Source organism: Symphalangus syndactylus, chromosome X, assembly GCF_028878055.3.
Source record: "Symphalangus syndactylus isolate Jambi chromosome X, NHGRI_mSymSyn1-v2.1_pri, whole genome shotgun sequence".
Taxonomy (NCBI): Eukaryota; Metazoa; Chordata; class Mammalia; order Primates; family Hylobatidae; genus Symphalangus; species Symphalangus syndactylus.
Genome location: NC_072447.2, coordinates 51,941,774 through 51,964,161, shown reverse-complemented (window position 1 = coordinate 51,964,161; position 22,388 = coordinate 51,941,774). Strand labels below are relative to the sequence as shown.

Sequence of the window (22,388 nt, the reverse complement as noted above, 5' to 3'; positions counted from 1 at the left end):
TATGCTTCTTTCTGACAATATTAAAATTATGTTTAGAATAATGATGAGGGGAGAAACAAAATGTAAAGAATGAAGAACTGTCTTCAAAATGACTAAAAAATAAACCCAACACTTTGAGCTAAAAATATAATACAGAGCCAGCAAATCTACCAATTTGGGTCAGGTATCATAATCAATAAAGGAATATGTAGTTTCATTAAATTTGCAAAGTTTTCCATTAGTCTTAAACCTCTACCACATCCCTACCTTACGGTGAGAAACCTTATGGCGTGATAGCAGGAACACTCTAGTAGCCTTCAGAAATCTAGACTCCTGATGTAATTTCAATACATATAAGAAGTATTACTTAAGAGTGACTTTGGTGCCTCAATGATCTTGTCTACCTGGACATTCGGAATGAATGGGTGGGGTTCCATAGGCCAAGAAGACCCTTCTTTGAACTTTGGAAAAAAAGAGTGGCTATTTCTTTCAAAATCTGTTAAATTAGAGAAAGTTTTTGCAAGGAGAGCAAAATTATAAATGCAGTTGGCTCCAGGTATGGCTGAGAGACAGAATCCTACATGGCTCTGAGTTTCTGATTTCTGAGCCAATGTACAATTTGTATTTGTGTGGAAGAAGCACTGAAGCATTCTTTCCAGAGTGGTAATCTGAACCATATGTAGACTGATTAATAGTTATGTCATAATAAAACCTCAATGAGCAGAATTCTAGAGGGATAGCCTTTTGTAAATAAAGGAAAGTTTACTAGGAAACCTCCCTTCTCCCCTCCTCCCCAACTTCTTTCTCTATTTTTCTTCCTTTTGAAAAATTTTAATGGTGAGGAAAATCTTTCCCCAATGTACATAAAGCTCCTCTGCTGCTTTAGTAAGTACAGTCTACTGAACATAAGTGAGTCTGTCTTTGAGCTTATTGTATCTTTCAGGGTGTCTATTTTGCAGACTAGTCATCATATTTTTGTAGAAGTTAATATATGAGCTCAGGCTGAAAATAAACTAGAAATTTTCTGAGAGTGGCAGCTAATACCCATTTATTTTCTTTTCACTTAAAAAACATCTATCAAGGCTGAGAGCAGTGGCTCATGCCTGTAATCCCAGCACTTTGGGAGGCCCAGGCGGGCAGATCACTTGAGGTCACTAGTTCGAGACCAGCCTGGCCAACATGGTGAAACCCTGTCTCTAGTAAAAATACAAAAATTTTGTGGCGTGGTGGTGCATGCTTGTAATCCCAGCTACTCAGTAGGCTGAGGCACGAGAATCTCTTGGACCCAGGAGACGGAGGCTGCAGTAAGCCGGGATCACACCACTACACTCCCCCCTGGGCAACAGAGCGAGACCCTGTCTCAAAAAAAAAAAATCTATCAAGAATATGCAGGAAAGTTTTCATTCCTTTGTATGTCAGTTTAGATGCATACAGTTGCAAGTAACAAACAATGCTACTCACAGTGGCTTACATTGAAAGGATATTTATTGTTGACCTAACAAGGATTGTGGAGGTAAGATGTCTAAGGTTGATGTTGTAGTCTAGTGACATCATCCAAGATCCTGGGTTCTTTTTATCTATCCACTTTGCCATCCTCAACTGAAAATCTTTAGTCCTGTGACATCTTACCTTGTGGTTGCAAAATGGCTGCTCCAGCTTCAGACGTTTATCCTTACACAATAGCCTCCAAAGCTGAAACGGAGAAAAGAGGGGAAAGTCTCCTTGTGCAGTTTTCTCTTTGATCAGGGAGAAAAATCTTTCCCATAAGCTCCCTCCCCCCGCCCCTAAGCAGACTTCGTTTTACTTGCCATTGTCCAATATTGGGTTACATGCTTATCCCTGGAGCAATTCCTGGCAAAGGGGAATTAATTTTTTGACTTAGAGTCATCATGGTTCATCGTTTGGGGAGGGACACATTGCTGCTGAACACAACCTGTGATCTTTTAGTAAGAAGGAAGGGGAGAATGGCTGCTGGACAGGCAACCAGCAGCTTCTGCTACACATGGATTCTTCATTTTGCTTCTGTGGGACCCACTCTTGGCATACTTGTTCTCATACTATTGAAGAAGCCATTTGCTGTTTGCCTATCAGTGATCCCAAAGCCAGATATCTCATTTCGTTGAAATTATAGGAGCAGAAGGCAGTAAGGCCTAGTGAAAAAAGAATGATAGATTTGAAGGCCAGACAGACAGGATTCGAATCCCTGATTTACCACTTACTAGCTGCATAACTTTGGACAAGTAAAGACCTTAGAGACTTGGTTTCCCTATTGATAAATCTAAAATAGTACCAACTGGCCAGTGTTATTGTATAGATTTAATGAGATAGTGCATAGAAATTGCCTAGCATAGTACACATATCATAGGCACTTTGTTTGTGTTATTTCCTTTCCCAGGTGAATTCAATTGCACAGAAATCAGATTGCATTTAGCTTAGTAGATAGACCAATTTGGAAAAAGAGTAAGTTTGACTCTAGCAGGTTTTTTTTTTCTTTTTTCCTCCTTACTCATCTATGTTCACATAAAAGTCCCCTCTCTTATCTACAGAAGACTTGTGGGTAGAAAGCAGTGTGCCCTGTGTTAGGGTAGTGTCCAGTTACTAAGAGAAAGCTATAAAACCATATATTCATTTCTTAATTGGTTTGCTTAAATATCTGTTAGGTTTAATATAGGAAACAGAATCCTCTCTAGGTATTTTACGCAAAAAAGGATTTAATGCAGGAAATAAGGTACTCACAAAATTGGAAGGGCTGGAGCAATGGAAGTCAAGAAGTCTGCATTAAAGGTCAAATGGCACCATGACTTCAGTCTAGATGCCAGAAACTCCTCCTATCACTCAGGCTAGGAAATGTTGCTGCTGTGACTATCACCACTGCCAACATCACCATCCTCCCTACCACAGAAAGCTGATGAGGGGACAGTGGACACAGTTGACAACACTCGCATCTGCTGAAGCCTATTTTCTGCATGCACAACTGTAGAAAAGAGTTCCTTCCTTTTGATTCCTTCCAAATCACTAAAAGTAGACCCTTTCACAACCTAGGGATAAGGGAATCTAGAAACTGTACTTTTCAACCCAATGCCAGGCTTTCTTCCGCCTTACCCATGTGAAAGCCCTCCTTATCTTACTCATCTGTGATTCCCCTGCCGGGCTATCTGCCCATGTGCATTCTCTCTTTGCCCCTGTTTTCCCTCTATGCCCTGTTTGGGCTCTGACATCCTGCTCTGGCCTACCATGCCTCCCTGTCCTTTCTGGTACAGATGTCTGCCTTGCTCTAAAGGCCTTAGAACTCAGTTGTTCAAGAAGAGAAGATTAGGAAAGGGTAAGAGATCTCCTTGCTTTGTTAAAAATTACCGTACATATCTTTGTATTTCCCAACAATTTAGTGTTAGAAGTTTTTGAACTTTATAAAAAGGGAGTCATATATATAGTATATAGTCTTCTGGGACCAACTTTGCTCACAATATTATTTTAGTTTTATTCATCCATATTGTTGTTCTCACAAATGAGCTTTGCCATATTTTAAAATCTTTCTTAATGCATTTTTGCATTTTGGGGGTTATGCTTCGTTCTTTATTCATTCAGCATTCTATAATATTTTCCCATGCTAAGAAACCTCTTCAAAATGAACATTATTATGTTATGAATGGATCATAATATGATTGACCACTTCTTGTAGTTGGATATTTAAATTAATTCCTATCTTAGAATGTGGTAGATGAAGAAGATAGAAGAAATAAAGGCTGAGATTTTCCATGTGGCAGACTAGCTGGAAGATGGTTATTTGCTGAAATGGGAAACACTGGGGGATGCACAGATTTGGTGATAAGAAAAGGAATCTGGTTTTGAGCAGATTGAGTGCGAGTATGGAGATATCCAGGCAACAGTTGAAGATTCTAGCCTGACTTTTAGGAGACAGTTCAAGGCTAGAAACAATGGATTTGTCATCAGTACATGGGGAATGGTTTGAGGCAAGTATGGGAGTGAGATGGCCCAGGAAAATAGTCTGGAGATATGTAAAGGACCAATACTGGACTCCTGGGAAGTACTTATGTCCAAATGGCAGGCTGATCTAGATGTGCTGTCCAGAGAGTCTGTTTAGAAAGGAGGAAGAAAATCGGGAAACTGTTGTCATTTGGAAGCCACTGCAGAAGAGAGCTTCATGAAATGAATGGGTAGTCATTCATACTAAATGCTGTAAATGCTGTAGACAAGTTAACCAGGATGACAACCGAGGGCAAAATGTATGTATGTGTGTATATGTGTGTTGGAGGGCTGGGCGGGGGGAGAAAGCTTGCTGCTCATGTATCTGGATTTTTTTTTTTTTTAATTTGGATGATTGAAGGTTCACATGCAGACATGCAGTTCAACTATTTCCTTGGGTAGATTCCTAGAAGTGGAATGACTTGATCAAAGGGTTTGAGCATAGGCCTTTGATTCACGTTGTTAGGTAGCTTTCTTGGTTTTCGTTTTTTGTTTTGTTTTGTTTTTGAGATGGGTTCTCACTATGTTATCCAGGCTGTTTTTTGAACTCCTGGGCTCAAGTAATTCTCCCACTTCAGCCTCCCTAGTTTCTGAGATTACAGGCATGAGCCACTGTGCCTGGTTCCAGTGCTCATTTTTTTATATGCGATAATGAATAGTTTGTAATTTTGTACACATCTGGGTGTGCAGAGACAAGGTGAGGAAATCTGCTGCAAAGGAAAATACAGAATTGGGCTTCTGTAGTTGTGGGTCTTTTCCTAGTGAACACAGTCCAGCCCTCATCTCCTCTCCACTTTCACTTTCCACACTCTACATCTCTCATCCAGAGCACAAGTGGAACAGGGGCCATTACTGATTAGCTGCATGGGGATTTGAATAACCTCACAGTGGAGGAAGTTCTTGTCTGTTAGGGTGGCAAGTAACTACAGCTAAATGCGTGACCAAGACAGAGCTAACTCGAGTCATTGATTAGACTGTGAAGTCTGGAGGGAAGTTCTCTGAATTTAAGATAACAGTTTTGAAGTTTGGCATCTACTACCACTTCAAGGATTAAGGATTTACTGCTCACTGGAATTCAATATTTAATATTCTAAAAACCATTCAGCTCCAGCTTGCAAATGAGTTAAATTAAAATAATACACAGACGTTCTCTCTGAGGCCGTGGTTTTTATTGGTAGCAACACTCATCAAGAAATTTTACTGGCTGGGCACGGTGGCTCACGCCTGTAATCCCAGCACTTTGTGAGGCCGAGGCTGGCAGATCATCTGAGGTCGGGAGTTCGAGACCAGCCTGACCAACATGGAGAAACCCCGTCTCTACTAAAAATACAAAATTAGCCAGGCATGGTGGCACATGCCTGTAATCCCAGCTACTCAGGAGGCCGAGGCAGGAGAATCCCTTGAACCCAAGAGGCGGAGGTTGCAGTGAGCCGAAATCACACCATTGCACTCCAGCCTAGCAACAGAGTGACACTCCGTCTCAAAAAAAAAAAAAAAAAAGAAATTTTACTTAAGCCATATGTTCATGAGAGGTTCTAAATAAGCACACAGATAGTCTATTTCAGCCCTCATTTCCTACAAATACTGTATATAGAAGCAACTTTGTGTTTCTTTTGTCAAGATAAGACATTTGATTTACCTCCTTATCTTGCATTTAAATTTATTTCACAAGATGGACCTGTTTTCAGGTACCATAAACACCCAGTTCTACTGGGTTTTCTTTGACTGCTGGGGAAACTGTGGACTGTGTCTGATGCACACATTTTATTGCATCTCCCCTGGCATGAGATTCATATACATTGGCATCTTCTCAGAGTGAAGTTGACTCTCTCTGTTTCCCTCTTCCAGAATTTCACTTGGCATATGGTGATTCCAAAACAGTTTGAGGCTCATTTTGCTTGTTTTTTTGGCAATCTCAGCTCAGCCAGTTTCCCTCTGAGAGATCTCTTGTTTGTTCCTTCATGAATGGCCACAGACGCTTTTGCTCTTGGCTCTGCATTCTAATAATACCTCCTGCATGGTCTGTGGCAAAGCAATGCTTTGAAATATGCGTCCATACTATGTGGCTTTTCTTGCTGCAGTTTCTGTTCTTTTTTATTGTAGGATCGGGAGACTCACCACTAGAAGACGATGAAGTCGGGTATTCACACCCTAGATATAAAGGTGAATGCTTTGCTTATGTGCTAATGAGGACCTGCTGGTGCCAGGAGAACTTTCCTTTTTGCCTTGCGGAACAGATTGTAATAAAGTGACCAGACAACACATTTAAGTTCTAATTATCTATCAAGGAAAAAAAATATATATATATATATATATGCTCCCTTTTTTAAAAAAGGAAATAAAACAAAATGCATTGGAAATCTCTGAAATGCTGTCTTTCAGCATCCTAATGGTCATTTTATTCTCATAAATTTCTTTACTGTCCTCACTTCTGCAAAGGCAGCTGTAGCTGATGAAAGTGAAAATCAAGCCGAATTCATACATTACAGCCAGAATCATCCAGAGTAAACCATCTAAGGTCAAATCTGGACCAAGTGCTGATAATGTACTAAGATGAACGGGGAAGGAGAAAACTTGATTTTCATAAGCTCATTTCATCGTGCTCTTTCTGAGCCCAGCATGGCTCCTGAAACGGTATGTTAAAGTATGTTGCTCAAATGAAACTTGATGATAAAGAACTCCATCTACATATTCCCAGCAATCCACTCCCCAGCACGTATAAAAAGCCTAAACAAGAACCTTCTGTGCAGACTCAGGTAAGTATGTCCACAAATATTTCTACTGGTGAAACATTTCTCTGAAGCTTAGGGAAACCTGGGAGAAATGAAGGTAAATTTAGAGATGCTTTCTCTCTGAATCTAGTTCCTCTTACAGTGGAGGAAGAATTTGAAAAAAAAAAAAAAAAAAAAAAAAGTTAACAAACTTTCACTGTGGCATTTTGCCCTGGAAATTTGTCCTAATTCCTGGGATGAGGACATGGCCCTTGTTTGTTGTGATGTGTCTCAGATACAGGAGAATCAGGGTAGGACTGGACAGCTTTTGGCTGGAGATGTCCTTCAGTTGTTTTCTACAGAAGTGAACAATATTTCCAATATAATGACCGGTGCCAGGTGCTTATGTGCAGGTGTGCTTCCCATCACATACCACATTTTTTTGTGACATCTGAATGCAAATACTCATTCCTACCTATAGTTTCTATCTCCATAGCCTCAGGAATTAACCAATCAAGCAAAGCACAAATACGTTAATCAGATGTTTGCGGTAAGGAAATGTTCTAATTCGTAAAACTTCTTAACTATTTATGGGTTTAGATTTTTTTTTCTTTGAGTCCCTTGTTGAAAAATCTTCCTAAAACACATGCATGCACAGATGACCCTTCACATCTACAGCAGGGGTTGCCTAGTGCCCCCAGGCCCTTGTTCTTCACATCCATCCTCACCTCACAGCATTGCAAATGTGACAGGTAGACCAGATGGCCAAAATGTGTGCTTGCCCTAGAACTTACCCTGAATGTTTAAGAATAAATTTTCTTAGGGCATTGTTTCTATTGTCAGTTAAATTGCTTACTGGTAGCAATCATTTCAGTATGTATATCTAAGCGTCATGTTGTATGCTTTATACAATAAAATTTAAGTTTTATTTATTATTATTATTATTTTTTGAGATGGAGTCTCACCCTGTCACCCAGGCTGTAGTGCAGTGGTGTGATCTTGGCTCACTGTAACATCTGCCTCCCAGGTTCAGGCGATGCTCCTGCCTCAGCCTCCCGAGTAGCTGGGACTACAGGCACACGCCACCACGCCCAGCTAATGTTGCATTTTTAGTACAGACAGGTGTTTCACTATGTTGGCCAGGCTGGTCTCGAACTCCTAACCTCAGGTGATCCACCCACCTTGGCCTCCCAAAGTGCTGGGATTACAGGCGTGAGCCACCGCACCCGCCCAAGTTTTTTTAATTTTAAAAGCTAGAGACAAGCCATTATCAAGTGAGGGTTTACTTTTAGATCCTGAGGCCCCTGCACAGTGTCCAGCACAGAGTGTTTTTGAATTAAAGTAAAATAAAGAAAATTAAATGTAACCAACATTTACGGTGCTCCTGGTATGTGGCAAGCATGGTTTTTTGATTCTTTTGCTTGGAATACCATCATATATTCATATTAATTGAGTGAGTTTGTGATGTATGTGTATGCATGTCATATATATACATACAGTAGTTCCCCCTTATCTGCGGTTTCGCTTTCCAAGGTTCCACTTACCTTCAGTCAACCACAGCCCAAAAATATTAGATATTTTGACAGAGAGACAGTACATTCACCTAACTTTCATTACAGTATATTGTTATAATTGTTCTATATTATTATTAGTTGTTGTTCATCTTTTACCATGTCTAATTTATAAATTAAACTTCATCCTTTAGGTATGTTTGTATAAGAAAAAAATGGTATATATAGCGTTGGGTACTATCCAAGGCTTCAGGCATCCAATATCCCCCGTGGGCAAAGGGGGAGTACTGTATATCACAAATATATGTAGTACATACAGATTATATTAAAACCCTTAGAGGAGGGAAACTTTATTCAAGGAAGTTCTTTAGCCCTTGTGTGAGCTCCTACACGTTTATATCCACATGGTCAAATTTAATCAGCTCTAGGTTAAGCCTTTAGGACATCACTTTTACCTAGAAAGTTCAGGGAAGATTACTTGAGTCTTGAGTTTAGGGCTCACTTGCAGCTGTCTGCAAAACATTATATGACGAAAGTATTAGCCAGGCCAGGCACGGTGGTGCGTGCCTGTAGTTCCAGCTACTTGGGAAGCTGAGACAGGAGGATCACTTGAGCCTAGGAGGCCGAGACTGCAGTGAGCAATGATCATGCCACTACACTCCAGCCTGGGTGACAGAGTGAGACCGTTTCTAAAAAAGAAAAAAAAAGAGAGAAAGTATTAGCTGAAGGAAATGTGAAGGCAAAACTAAAACAGTGGTCTATGCATAAGACGTGGCCAGAACTGTTGGTTTTTGTAACTGAGAAGCAGTTGGAGGCATATCCTTAGAAGAGAATTCCTGGGAAAGTAAAACAGGGTCTGTCCTCTTTCCTGGCCACATGATGGCGGTCTTACCTCACTCACTGACAGCTCAGGTGCTGGGTTGGAGTGATGAGCTAGGCAGTTGCAGGGAAGTGGCTCCTATTCAGGGCATTGAGAGCCCGGCAGGCTTTAGGGAACTCCTCACTGTTCCCCATCGATTGTGGGACACTGGGGCAGTGGCTGCTGTAGGAACTTATCCACCAAGGAGCTAGTGTTGCCCTTATATTTTATGGATCTCAAAGAGAACATTTCAAAAGCACAGCAGGGAGGTTCTGATTTATTCATTTCATCCCAGCTGTGCTTTGGGCAACTATGAGACCAAAATCAAAACACCTGCAACTTTGCCATCTGGGGAGGGTGTCACCCTGTTACGTAAATGGAGCATAATTGGGGACACTTCTCTGTGGAGAGCAATTGTTCTTTGACTTTAAGCCAAATTTATATCTTGTTAGAAACACCTGGAAATTGTAGCCTCATTTAGATTAATGCCAGTATTACAACATTTTAGAGAGAATGTGCATACAGCTCAGACGAAATCCAAATTAACCAATTATTGAATCCCCACCGCTATGTGTGACATCAATTGTTCTTGAAAGAATTATTTATCTAAAAAATAAAAATAAAAAATCTTATGTATCTAGTTAAGGGAAATACTAAAAAGAACAAGCATTTATTGAACATATATTATATGCTAGGTACCATGCTAGATGCTTGATATGCAATTTTTATTTCGTCCTTATAACAGCACTATGGCATAAGTATAGATATTGACTCAGAGAGGTTAGCTAACTTGTCTAAGATCACGCAGTCATAGAGGAACTCAGATTCGTGTTCAGATATATCTGACACTTAGTCCCATGATCATAACCTCCCTACCCGGAGACACCTAAGAAAACATGGGGCACTAAACTGAAGGTCCAAAATTTGGAATGTAGCCAGCCTGGGACAGTAAGAGTAAGGGGACACATTTTCCGAAAGTGTCATTTCGTATTTATCTCCTCTTTTGTTTCTGCTACTTGTAGATACCCCGTGGTGCTCCCCCATCAAGGTGAAGTATGGGGATGTGTACTGCAGGGCCCCTCAAGGAGGATACTACAAAACAGCCCTGGGAGCCAGGTGCGACATTCGCTGCCAGAAGGGCTACGAGCTGCATGGCTCTTCCCTACTGATCTGCCAGTCAAACAAACGATGGTCTGACAAGGTCATCTGCAAACGTGAGTAGGCCAGCTCTGTGTTGGGTCCTCAGGGATGACCAGAGCCAAAGTTCTTTTGCTCTGCGATTGAGGATTTTCACTGAACATTGATGAGAAAAATTCTCCTTATGAGCAGTGGGACACCAGGGGGATTCTAAGATATGGTGGAAGTGAGATGGCTCCTCTCGGAGAGAATGATATGATCAGCTGTTTGAGAAAAGGGGAGAGAAGATCATTGTTCAGAAAATGAGTTACATTTGTTCAGCTAGTGCTGGATCCTGAAGAGGTGTTGGGGATTTAGAAACAAATAAGACACACATGGGCCCTGCCATGAAGAGGCTTTAGTAAGGCAGACGTGTCAACTGGGAGATAAGTACAAGAAAGGCACAAAGTCAGGGACGTGTGGTAGCAGATTAAAGAAGTGTTCTCCCGGCCGGGCGCGGTGGCTCATGCCTGTAATCCCAGCACTTTGGGAGGCCAAGGCGGATGGGTTGCCTGAGCTCAGGAGTTCGAGACCAGCCTGAGCAACACGGTGAAACCCCGTCTCTACTAAAATACAAAAAATTAGCTGGGTGAGGCGGCGTGCGCCTGTAATCCCAGCTACTCAGGAGGCTGAGGCAGGAGAATTGCTAGAACCTGGGAGGTGGAGGTTGTAGTGAGCTGAGATTGCGCCACTGCACTCCAACCTGGGCGACAGAGTGAGACTCCGTCTCTTAAAAAAAAAAAAAAAAAAGTGTTCTCCCAAGGAGTGAGGCTTAGGGAGGCAGGAAAGAGTCACAGAAGAAGTGATGCTTATTTATGAAAGTCAGTGTGCCTCAGGGGAGAAGATTAGAGGAGCAGTGTTTCAGGGGCTGGCTTTTAGCTTCATGGCAAGTCATACCTCATTTGGAAAATTGCAAGTGGTACAGCATTGTTGAAGCACACTTTAGATGTCTTTGGTGTTCAAAACAGCCACCACTTTTTGAGCACTTATGGTTTGCCAAGAATTTCACATACATTTGATTTTTACAGTAACGCTATCAATATGGGTGCCATTATGTTAACTTCATTGTCAGGGAAACTGAGGTTTCAAGGCTGCAGCCATGTCATCAGGACTGTGCAGAGTCTGCAACTGGGGGACTATAGTGGACAATCTGCTCTACCCAGATCTCCTCGATGCCTTTTACTAGTTGTGTGTATCCAGTACCCAGCTTCTGAGTACTTTGCTCTTAAAGACTTGGAACTTCAACCTTATTCAGAAGACTGCTCCTTCAGAGGACTGCTCCCGCCCTCTCTCTCTCTTGCTCTCTCACTCTCGTTCTCTTTTCACAAGAGAAAGCATCTCCTGTGAGCAGCCTGTAGCTGCCCAATGACTGACTGATAAAGAATTATGAAAGCCCAGCTTCCTTGCCTGGGGGCAGGACAGAATGAGCTGTCATTCACACTCCAGAGCTTCCCTATGGGATCAGACTGCTGCTGACTTTGCTTGAGATCTCATCTTGCCTGGCTTTCTCCCCTTCCCTGTTCTGCTTTCCTCACCCCCTCACTAGTCTCTCTGGGACCAATTTCTTACTAAACCTCATGCACATAAATCTGTATCTCAGAATCTGCTTCTGGGGAGCTCAACCTAAGATAGTGGCTTAGCTGGGTTGCCAACCCAAGCCAGTGTGACATGAAACTTTGTCTCTTCTGTGTGACATAAAACCATCCATTGTTTCTTAAATTCCATTTGTTTTATTTATTTAGACAGAGTTTTGTTCTTGTTGCCCAGGCTGGAGTGCAATGGTGCAGTCTCGGCTCGCCACAACCTCTGCCTCCTGGGTTCAAGCTATCCTTCTGCCTTAGCCTCCCGAGTAGCTGGGATTACAGGCATGTGCCACCACGCCTGGCTGATTTTGTACTTTTAGTAGAGACGGGGTTTCTCCATGTTAGTCAGGCTGGTCTCGAACTCCTGAAGTCAGGTGATCCGCCAGCCTCGTCCTCCCAAAGTGCTGGGGTTACAGGCATGAGCCACTGTGCCCGGCCTTCTTATATTTAAATTAACTTTTCACCTCATGCTTTCAGAGTTTCTAGACTCTGAAATGAAACTCTATAGACAAAAACTAAGAAATGCTGAATATCTGATTTTCTCATTTTCAGAAAAGCGATGTCCTACCCTTGCCATGCCAGCGAATGGAGGGTTTAAGTGTGTAGATGGTGCCTACTTTAACTCCCGGTGTGAGTATTATTGTTCACCAGGATACACGTTGAAAGGGGAGCGGACCGTCACATGTATGGACAACAAGGCCTGGAGCGGCCGGCCAGCCTCCTGTGTGGGTAAGAAAATGCCACAGCCCTCAGGAGGCACTTGCTTTGGGAGGTGCAGGGGGTGTTCATCTTGAGGATTGTAAAGGGAGCATCACTATTCCTCCTGTAAGGCCTAAGCATGCAACTTTGCTTTCAGTAGCATCACTGGTCCTCTGCCTTAGCCCTAGATCTAACCTCAGTGTTTATCCTGGAGCTGACTTCGTAGCTGATGGCTTCCATCTGTCTTTTGTCTTTTTCTTGGTTTGCTATTGAGGCAACTACAGGCTGGCAGAGATGTGGCATACTCCTGCTGATTTTAGCAGGAGTTTGGGTTTGCTGGGCAGTGAGTGGTTCCCGTGGTGTGGTCCTGGGAGCAGAAGCAGCAGTAGCATCTCCTGGTCTGAGAATGCAAATTTTCACCAACCCACCCCCACCACCTGCTGAGTCAGAAACTTTAGGGGTCAGGCACAGCACTTTGTTTTTTAATGAGCATTCCAGGGATTGTGAAGCACTCAAATAGACAGCTACTGACCTAAGGCACTGCTTCTCAAACTTTACTGTGCAGCCAAGTCCTCTAGGGACCTTGGGAAAAATGCAGATTTAAATTCAGCAGGTCTGGGGTGGGGCCTAGGATTCTGCTAAATGATGCTTTAGGGCAAAGTTTCTGAACCTCAGCATGATGGACATTTGGGGCCAAATAATTCTTTGTTGTGGAGCCCTGTGTTTTTTGTTTGCAGGATGTTTAGCAGCATCCTTGGATTTTATTCACTAAGTGCCAGTAACACTGCCCACAGGGGGCACCTCACAGATGTTGCTTTCAGTATCCTCCCTGTGATTAGCTATGTGCATAGCTCTTCAAAACAAACCAAAAAGAAAATTGAATCTACTCCCTCATATTGGAAGGGGCAGAGGTGATGGTGGGAGGAGAGAAGCTCAAAAATCTTTCTGCTAAGCAAGCTTTGGCAGAGTACTCTAGGGATCATACTGTTTAAATTTCCAGATTGTGTGCAACAATGGAAAGAAAATGCTGATTGTTCTCAAAAAGCAACAGCATGTCTTAAGCTGGACCAGATGGGCCTGGAACCTTCCCAGAGGGAGAGAGAATGAACCCCGAATTCAGGAGAATCATATTACAGTTTGTCAGAACAAGGTTCAGGCATATTTGAGAGAAGGAGGATTGTACATGCAATTAGGTAGGGATGACAAAAAGGGGTACAGCGATCCACAAGAGAGCCTAGAGTTCCCAGGAAAAAAGAGAGAAATGGGCAAAGCAAGCAGGCAGTTCTTTCCTTGATTTTCGTGACAGACAAGCTGAGGTTTGTCCCCAGTGAATTTTACTCCAGGGGTATCATTTACTTTTTTGGCTTTAAATGTATTAAAATAGTTTAATAAATTTGTTTTTGTGTTGACAGGGGTAGGGGGTTCTTGAGCGTAACTCAGAACTTCAACCTATTTTAGGAGGTGACACGTAGTGGCTTAGTAGCTCCCAGATTTCCACACAACCTTCAACAGTCTTGGCCAGAGCTGTGCTGAGTGGTGAGAAAGTTGCCCCAGTTCTCTTCCAGACTGTGAGGGAAGAGAGAAGACTGGGCTTACTTTGGGCTCTGAGGTGGTCAGTTCTGCGGTCTGGCTAATTTGAAGGTGCCACAAGTTAAAATTAATTCTCTTACACAGACCATACTCTGGCAATGGGCTGAAATTCATGGTTATTTCAGAAACAGATATAGATAAAAATATGTCAATGTAGGAGGAAAAAAAATACTGCAAATTGCAGGAGGGTAGAGTCTTTGAAGAGCCACAACCTCCATTGATCTGGAAGAAAATAAACCTTAGAATGTAACCACTATTGTTTTCGGGGGATATTTTTCTTTCTTTCCATTTTTAGTTATTTTTGGTTATGTTGGCGTTTAGATAGAACAATGGACAGTTGGAATCACAGCAAGTCCTCATGTAGAGACCAGATTTTGAGTAGACACACGATCTCTCCTTTAGACCAACACTTCTTCCTAGGCCAAAACAGGAAGAAAATTAAAGGTACTTTAAAAACCATGGACAATGAAAAACCAGCAAAGGTCTTTTGACATGCAGAGAGTATCCATTTAATTACTTTAACAAAAGACAATGTACAAACTTTCCTTTTTGCCCTGCGGAACGGATTGTAATAAAGTGACCAGACAACACATTTAAGTTCTAATTATCTATCAAGGAAAAAATATTTTTAAATAATTTTATTTTTTGCTCCCTTATTTTTTGTTTTCTACAGAGTAGAATAGGTGGAGATTTATTAATACAAATGAAATTCTGGAATAAAAAATTTCGGAGATGTAATATATGGAAATTGATGGCATACGTTTCTTGTGTCCCAGCTGTCTCACAGCTGGTTTACCCAATGACCCATAGGAATGGGATCATTGCATTATTGCTGGGCTGCATTGCATTATTCAGTTGATGCAAACGTCAGTAGGGCTAAGAATAAATGTATCCATGCATTGTTGCAAATGATGTTAAATTGTGCTAAATTCTTCCTGGGTTGACAAATACACATTCTTTTGCAAACTTTCAGAGGCTAGTTTCAGTTAAAACAACTTGATTGACTGAGATACTGATTCACTTTTTCCCTTACATGATTTATTAGTACAAACAGAACAGGTCAACTTTTAGTGGCCCTCTCTAATATAAATGTATCACCAATGAATTTTTATTTGGGCTTCTTTCTTGTGAAGATATTGACTTTTAGAGATGAGGTCTCATTATGTTGTCCAGGCTGGCCTCTTGCTATGTCGTCCAGGCTGGTCTTGAACTCCCAGGCTCAAGTGATCCTCCCACATCAGCCTCCTGAGTAGCTGGGGCTACAGGCATGAGCCACCACACCTGGCTATGATCATGACTTTTAAATGTGGATTTCATTGCCTCCCTTCTTGCCTCTTTTTTCTGTTTTGGAAAGTTCTCTGGATTTTTGTGTGGTGCCAAACAGAGGAAACCACTTCCCAGACACAGAGATCACACTCTGGCTGGGGGAAGCAAACAACTGGATGAGTTTTCAATGGCCAGGTTTGTTCTGCATTTGGCAGTCACTCACTTCCTATGCCCCCTTGAAAAGAACTCTTCCTTTCTCTATCACCAAACTCAAACTATTTTATATTTGCATCAGTGATCTGTTGCTGCACAATAGACCACCCAAAACTTAGTGGCTCCAAACAACTATGTTATTGCTCAAAGATTCTATGGGTTGGAAAGTTGGGCAGAGCTCTGTGGGGACAGCTCGTCTCTGCTGTATGTGGTAATGGCTGAGGTGACCAAGTGGAGCTGGAGGATTCAAGATGGCTTCACTCACAGGTCTGGTACCTCAGTTGGGAAAAGTTGTACTGACTGGGGTCTGGCTGAGTCTCTTTCTCTCTGTCTCTCTCTCATTCATAATTTCTCATCCTGATTATATGGCCTCTCCAGTCAATTGGACTTCTTTAGATGGCAGCTGGCTTTTAACATAGTGAAAGCAGAAGGCAGCAGATTCTATGAGGGCCTAGGTCTGGAACTGGCACAGGGTCACTTCCCTTGCATTTTATTGTTATCTGTTGGGCAAGATATTGTCCTTTTGAACTTCTTCCTTATTTCCACTACCTACCTGGTTAGATGTGTCAAGGATTTCCAAGTAAATAGTTCAGCTTCAGCTGGGTGCTGGTGGCTCATACCTGTAATCCCAGCACTTTGGGAGGCTAAGACAGGCAGATTGCTTGAGCCCAGGAGTTCGAGACCAGCCTGGGCAACATGGCAAAACCCTGTCTCTACAGAAATAAATAAATGAATAAATAAAATTAGCCAGGCATGGTGGTGCATGCCTGTAGTCCCAGCTACTTAGGAGGCTGAGGTGGGAGGATCACATGAGTCTGGGAGGTCAAGGCTGCAGTGAGCCGATATTGTGCCACTGCACTCCAGCCTGGGTGACAGAGTGAGACCCTGTCTCAAAAAAAAAAAAAAAAGTTCAGCTTCTTAGATAAATAGTAGTTGATACAATGCAATATATTTGTTTCTCATATTTTATATGCACAGAGAAAACTAGAGCACAGGGAAGGGAGACAGTTTGTCAGATGTCTCCAATGAATGTGGCAGAGGGCAGAGGCCAGAATTTTCACTGAAGGTTTCAAGATTTTTATACATTTGCAGGCATCCTAATTCAACAGGGGATAGTAATTATGTTTCTATAGTAACTTTGTTCCTTTCATTCATGGAAACGTGTAACTTATAAAATGCTATCGGGGCCAAGTCTGGGTAATAACAGGCTTAGGTCTCTGGAGTATCAGCTGAAGGGCAGACCAGCTGGTCTCACCAGCCGAGAGAGAAGGCAGCTGCTTGAGGATGTGTCAGGATCAAGTCCTGCAGAGGCTCTTCAAGCGTTCATGGGGAAGCTATGACAGACCATCACAAAACAGTATGTGTGCAAAGGTTGGCGGAAAACACTAGGTCAGCAGCAGGCAGATACACAAAAGGGTTTGGTTTATTAAAATAACTTTAAAATATGTAATGGCATTTAAAAATCCCAGACCACAAAGAAATTCCAAAAGAGAGGAAATGCTTCTTCCCAGTCTATAAATGGGGACGCTAATAACACTGCTTAGTCTAATGGGTGGTTGTACAAATTCAGTAAAATAATATAGGGAGGGTACTTAGCATGGGGTGGGCATGTAGGAAGGATTTTTCCAATATTAGTTATTATTTGTAATGATTTATTTCTTCTTGTTTCTTCTTTGGAAGAGCACTGTTTCTGAAAAGCTAGGCCAGTTCAGCTGATCATTATTAGCTAGAGATAGGCTGGCTTTGGGAAACTCTGAGACTCTTCTCCCAGATAACCTATCTTGGAGCCTGTGTGCTTATACTGTTAGTACATCTAGATACAGAAAACAAACAACAATGTATCATCCAGACATTTAGTTTACCTGACAGAGACTAAGTTGCATTTCACTCTGACCATGCTGCTCCAAGAAAACATGGTAACACAATGTAATTTTACATTGAAATCTATATGCTAATAAATATACTTTCTATAATGTAATTGCCAGCTATATTTGACCAGCAGGGGGCAGTCATTATATACTCGTCTTTCTGTGAAATGTTCATCTGAATTATAAAAGTTTGTCTTCTATCACCTATCATAGTAAAAAATTAATTTTTTTTTAAAAAACGTAATAACCGAGTATAGACATCTTGAATGCATTTAAAGCATCTTCCATTTCATCATAGTATTTGTATACTTTATTTTATCAATTCTGAGAAGCATATTTTTTCTACCTTTTAATATCCCTGAAATAGGGATGCATTTCACAATTAGGAGTGACTTAAATTCAACAAAATATGGTGGTTATTCAATTTAGGATTGGTGCATTAAGGCTGTTAAGTTCACACCCCACTGAAGCATGACATAGAATGAAAATGAATTTGGATAGCTGAAGGCAAAATTGTTTAATAAGTTATTCATAACTTCTTACCCTGAATAAAATGAGAAATTATTAGACAAAACACAGGAGAAAGTATACAAAGAATTTTACTTGGTGCATTTAGTCTCTCAAAGACATCTGTCATTCAGAATCAAAAGGGCATTTAACTTTCATTAAGGCAGTAATAGCACTTAATACTTATCAGTTGATATGTAAAGTAATGTGAAGCTGAATGTCCTTAATTTGCCGTGCCCTCTTTAAATACATTCTCTACCTGTTCAGAAACATTAAGTAGAATTTGCAGAAATTTGAACTTCCTCTTGTGATTTCACTTCAGCTATAAGATGAAATACAACCCAGTGTAGAGTTGACATCTCATTTACTTTGAGCCCTCATTAACCACCCATCCTTGTTATCACTATCGAGGCAGAACTCTTATTACCAGGTAGAGAAACTACTTGAAGAAATTTGGGAGGCTTTTGGAGGTCCAGAGCCACAGTAAAACTGCTGTCCCAGAACACAAAACCATAAGTGTAGTTCAGTAGCAGTTCAAGGGGAGAGTGGACCCAGACAGACCATTGCCTATTTTAAGATATTAAGCAATATGTTGATAATAGATAGCAGGAACAGAGACAGCTTGTTCCGGTGGCAAGTGCTCTGACTTAGATTGTAATTCACAGTGCCCTTATCTACATGTGTGGTCTTAAATAAATCACTTAAGTTATTTGAGCCTCAGTTTGCATATCTGTAAAATGAGAGTTGGGCGGCTCCTCTACACCTCCATAGCATTCACTTTTACCTTGCCTGGGGCATTGCCATTTTCTACCTCATGTTATATTTCGTGTGTGGTAATGTAATCCCTCCAATACATGGCAAATTCTCTGAAATGTCAGGAGCACATGATTCTCTTGCCTTTGTGCACCCCCAACCCCAGCAGTTGGAATGAAGCCTTGGATAAGATTGGTACTCACGAAAAATTTGTTGCCTTGAATTGAATCTGACTAGATGATAGCTAGAGTGCCTTTCTCTAATATTCCATGATGCTGTCTTCAAAGCAGGAAGTACTCACTAAGGCTAAATGACTTCTAGTTTCAGCTGGGTAACTGCCATGTGGCCTTCGGTAGGCAGAGTTTGGAAGCATGGGGAGGAAAGGCTGTAACTAATGAATTACCCACAGGACACCTCGCAAGGCCAGTTGATTGCAGGTTTAGCCCTTCAGATGTGAGTAGTTAAACAATCTTCAAAACTTAGCAGGAGAGTAAAAGCATTATGAAGGGAGAAAAGGGGAATATATAGGGTGAACAAACTCTCTGAAAATGGAGAATACCCAGAGGCTTTGGTATTTTAAACTTTGGGTGTTGAACCCCAGTTTGACTAGATATTTCTTGATGATGACGAGAATGTTTTGGTATTATTTTCAGATATGGAACCTCCTAGAATCAAGTGCCCAAGTGTGAAGGAACGCATTGCAGAACCCAACAAACTGACAGTCCGGGTGTCCTGGGAGACACCCGAAGGAAGAGACACAGCAGATGGTATTCTTACTGAGTAAGTGAAACTTGGCAGATAAAATGATGCTGTCTCTTTTATGTGAGATGTTTACTACCCAGAGTAGGGGAGTGTATATATGCTGGTCTATTTATGCTTTCAGATGTGGTCCCCCGGTCACTACCTAACATATTATATATGTCACCTATGTATTTGTTGATTGCCTGTCTCTATTATAATATGTTCACTGCTATGTCCTTAATGCCCAGAACTGTGTCTGGCACATGGTTAGCACTCAGTAAATCCTTACTGAAGGAAAAACGAGAAATAAGGGGTGGTGAATGATGTGATTATTATACATTACATGCCTGTATCAAAACATCTTGGCTGGGTGCGGTGGCTCATGCCTGTAATCCCAGCACTTTGTGAGGACGAGGCAGGTGGATCACTTGAGGTCAGGAGTTTGAGACCAGCCTGGCTAACATGGTGAAACCCCATCTCTACTAAAAATACAAAAATTAGGCAGGTATGGTGGCACACACCTGTAATCCCAGCTACTCAGGAGGCTGAGGCATGAGAATCTCTTGAACCCGTGAGGCTGAGGTTGCAGTGAGCCAAGATTGCGCCACCATGCTCCAGCCTGGGTGACAGAGTGAGACACCATCTCAAAAAAATTAAAAAAAAAAATCTCATATACCCCATAAATATATATACCTACCATATACTCACAAAAATTAAAAATAAAAAAAAATTTAAAAGAAGGGGTGGTGAGAAGAAGGGAAGGAGGAACAGAAGGGGACAGAGGAAGCCAGTTGGTTAATTTAGGGATAGAGCCACCCCCACTGCCTGCCCAGGCAGACCCTACTCACGCCCCCAGGCCATTACCTGCACTGGGAAGCCGTCAGTGTCTCCCATGTGGTGCCAGAGGCTGCCGCTCTTGTGCTCTGAGTACAGTTTAGTGCAGAACTTTTTCACCCCTTGTTTTTCGGCTGTATTTATCTCTTTCAAAGCTTTTTAATTTATTTTTAAAACTCCCGATCATATCAAACACTTACAGATGCTTATTTAAAAAAAGAGAAGGTATCTTCTGCTTTCTTCCCCACCTCTACCCCATTCTCCTGGACCAATTTCATTCATAGTTTGACATGTATCTGAGTTGCTTTTTGCTGGTATGTTTGTTTTACCAACTTCAATGAGAAGCACTCTTAAGAAGCTTTTAAAAATGGGTGGATCCCTTTGTGAGGGTTAGCTACGTGTTGTTCTAATCTAGCATTTGGGCCTGTACCCCTGCAACTGTTTGGTTGGCCTTCATATTCCCTGGAGACCACTACTTCATGTTAGCACGTTCATATCTGTGCCTTAAAGTTTACGGGCATATTAGAGTTCCCCACTGAGTTTTCATCTGTAGATGAAAGGATACCTCTAACTTATCTCCTGGTGATCCATAAAGCAAGAAAAGACTTTCTAGAATCCTATCAACCAAAAACATTTTTACACAATGATTAGCAATAACAGTACAGTTTCTAGTGAGAGAGGCAGGACATTTTGTTCCTACATTCCAATAATCTTCCCCCAGTGCCTCATCTAGCTTAAGTAATATTACTAGTTATGCTCTCCCATTGTAACTTCTCAAAGATAAAGTTTGACCATTAAAAAATTATTTGCTATCACATACACATCCCTCAAATCCCTTTGAAGAAAATGTAGGCAATCAGAATTGAAAAGTAAGTTGACGTAATCAGGGATTGGGTTTTATTTACCTTTGACTCTTCAGGGTCTAGCACAATGCCTGGCCCAGCCCCTAGCATATAGTAGGTTTTTAGATTTTTGCAGCTCTGACTGCTGTTGAAAAATCCTGTGTGATAAACACAAAACATCAAGCCATCAGATGACTCTATTTGTCTACAAGCTTTGTGAGAATATTCACCTTGTTGTTTTTGTGGGTAACTTGCGTAATATGGTTAGGAGTATTAAATTTTATTTGATTTTTTTTATTTTTTGAGACAGATTCTCATTCTGTTGCCCAGGCTGGAGTGCAGTGACACGATCTTGGCTCACGGCAACCTCCGCCTCCCAGGTTCAAGCGATTCTCCTGCCTCAGCCTCCTGAGTAGCTGGGATTACAGGTGTGCACCACCATGCCCTGCTAATTTTTATATTTTTAGTAGAGATGGGTTTTTGCCATGTTGGCCAGGCTGGTCTTGCACTCCTGACCTCAGGTGATCTGCCCACCTCGGCCTCCCAAAGTGCTGGGATTATATTCATGAGCCACTGCACCCGGCAGGATTGTTACATTTCAAAACAGCATCTCAGTACTCTCCTGTCCCTTTGTTCAGAGCAGCTGTCTGCTTCCAGAGTTCTACAGCCCAGAGGCCAGAAAGGCTTAGAGCAGGATGCGATGGGAATGTACTCCAACAGGATGAGGAGTTCAGAGAAGGCTGTCTTGTTCCCTTTTCGTTCTTACTTGGGCTCCTTGCTGCCCTGGCATTTCTCCTATGACCCCTTCCACCACTTCCTATCCAAGCTACTGCTCTATCGCTCCCTTGTGAGGGAGAAGGTTCTAGTGTCAAGCTCTGAGACAAGTGCTTCTTGTGAGTTCCCTTATTTACTCCTTCTGTTATTCGCATGTCACAGGCGAAACAAAGTCTCAGAGAGGTTACATCCACTTATATTTGAAGTATCACTCCTCTCAGGTTTATCTGAATTTAAATTGTCCTTTCTAAAGACCTTAAAGCATCTAAAGCCAACAGCAGCATGTCTCAAAATAGTGGGATTTCTGACATTTTCCCAAGACCCCTCTCTCATACCTGGTAAACAGCCACCTCACCCACCTACATGTAAGGCCTTCCTCAGTGGTGACAATGATAATTCCACATGTTCATTATTAGCAAATATTCTCATCATTCCCAGAACTGTAGGGAGATGGGGAATTATATGTATATTGAAAAACAGAACATAGATTTTGATCAT

The 22,388-nt window shown here is 41.7% G+C and overlaps 1 protein-coding gene across 4 annotated transcripts in view; it reads left to right on the top strand.

The window, feature by feature from the left end:
• SRPX (sushi repeat containing protein X-linked) overlaps nucleotides 1–22,388 on the top strand; it is a 70,354-nt gene that overhangs the window by 35,024 nt on the left and 12,942 nt on the right. For 2 of the 4 annotated variants that reach the window (XM_055267527.2, XM_055267522.2), the window contains exons 2-5: nucleotides 6,067–6,126; nucleotides 10,067–10,258; nucleotides 12,356–12,532; nucleotides 19,353–19,479. In XM_055267527.2, the coding sequence (XP_055123502.1) occupies nucleotides 6,067–6,126; nucleotides 10,067–10,258; nucleotides 12,356–12,532; nucleotides 19,353–19,479 (556 nt within the window). The remainder of the gene's footprint in view (nucleotides 1–6,066; nucleotides 6,127–10,066; nucleotides 10,259–12,355; nucleotides 12,533–19,352; nucleotides 19,480–22,388) is intronic. The other 2 variants (XM_055267523.2, XM_055267526.2) reach the window with 2 other exon arrangements.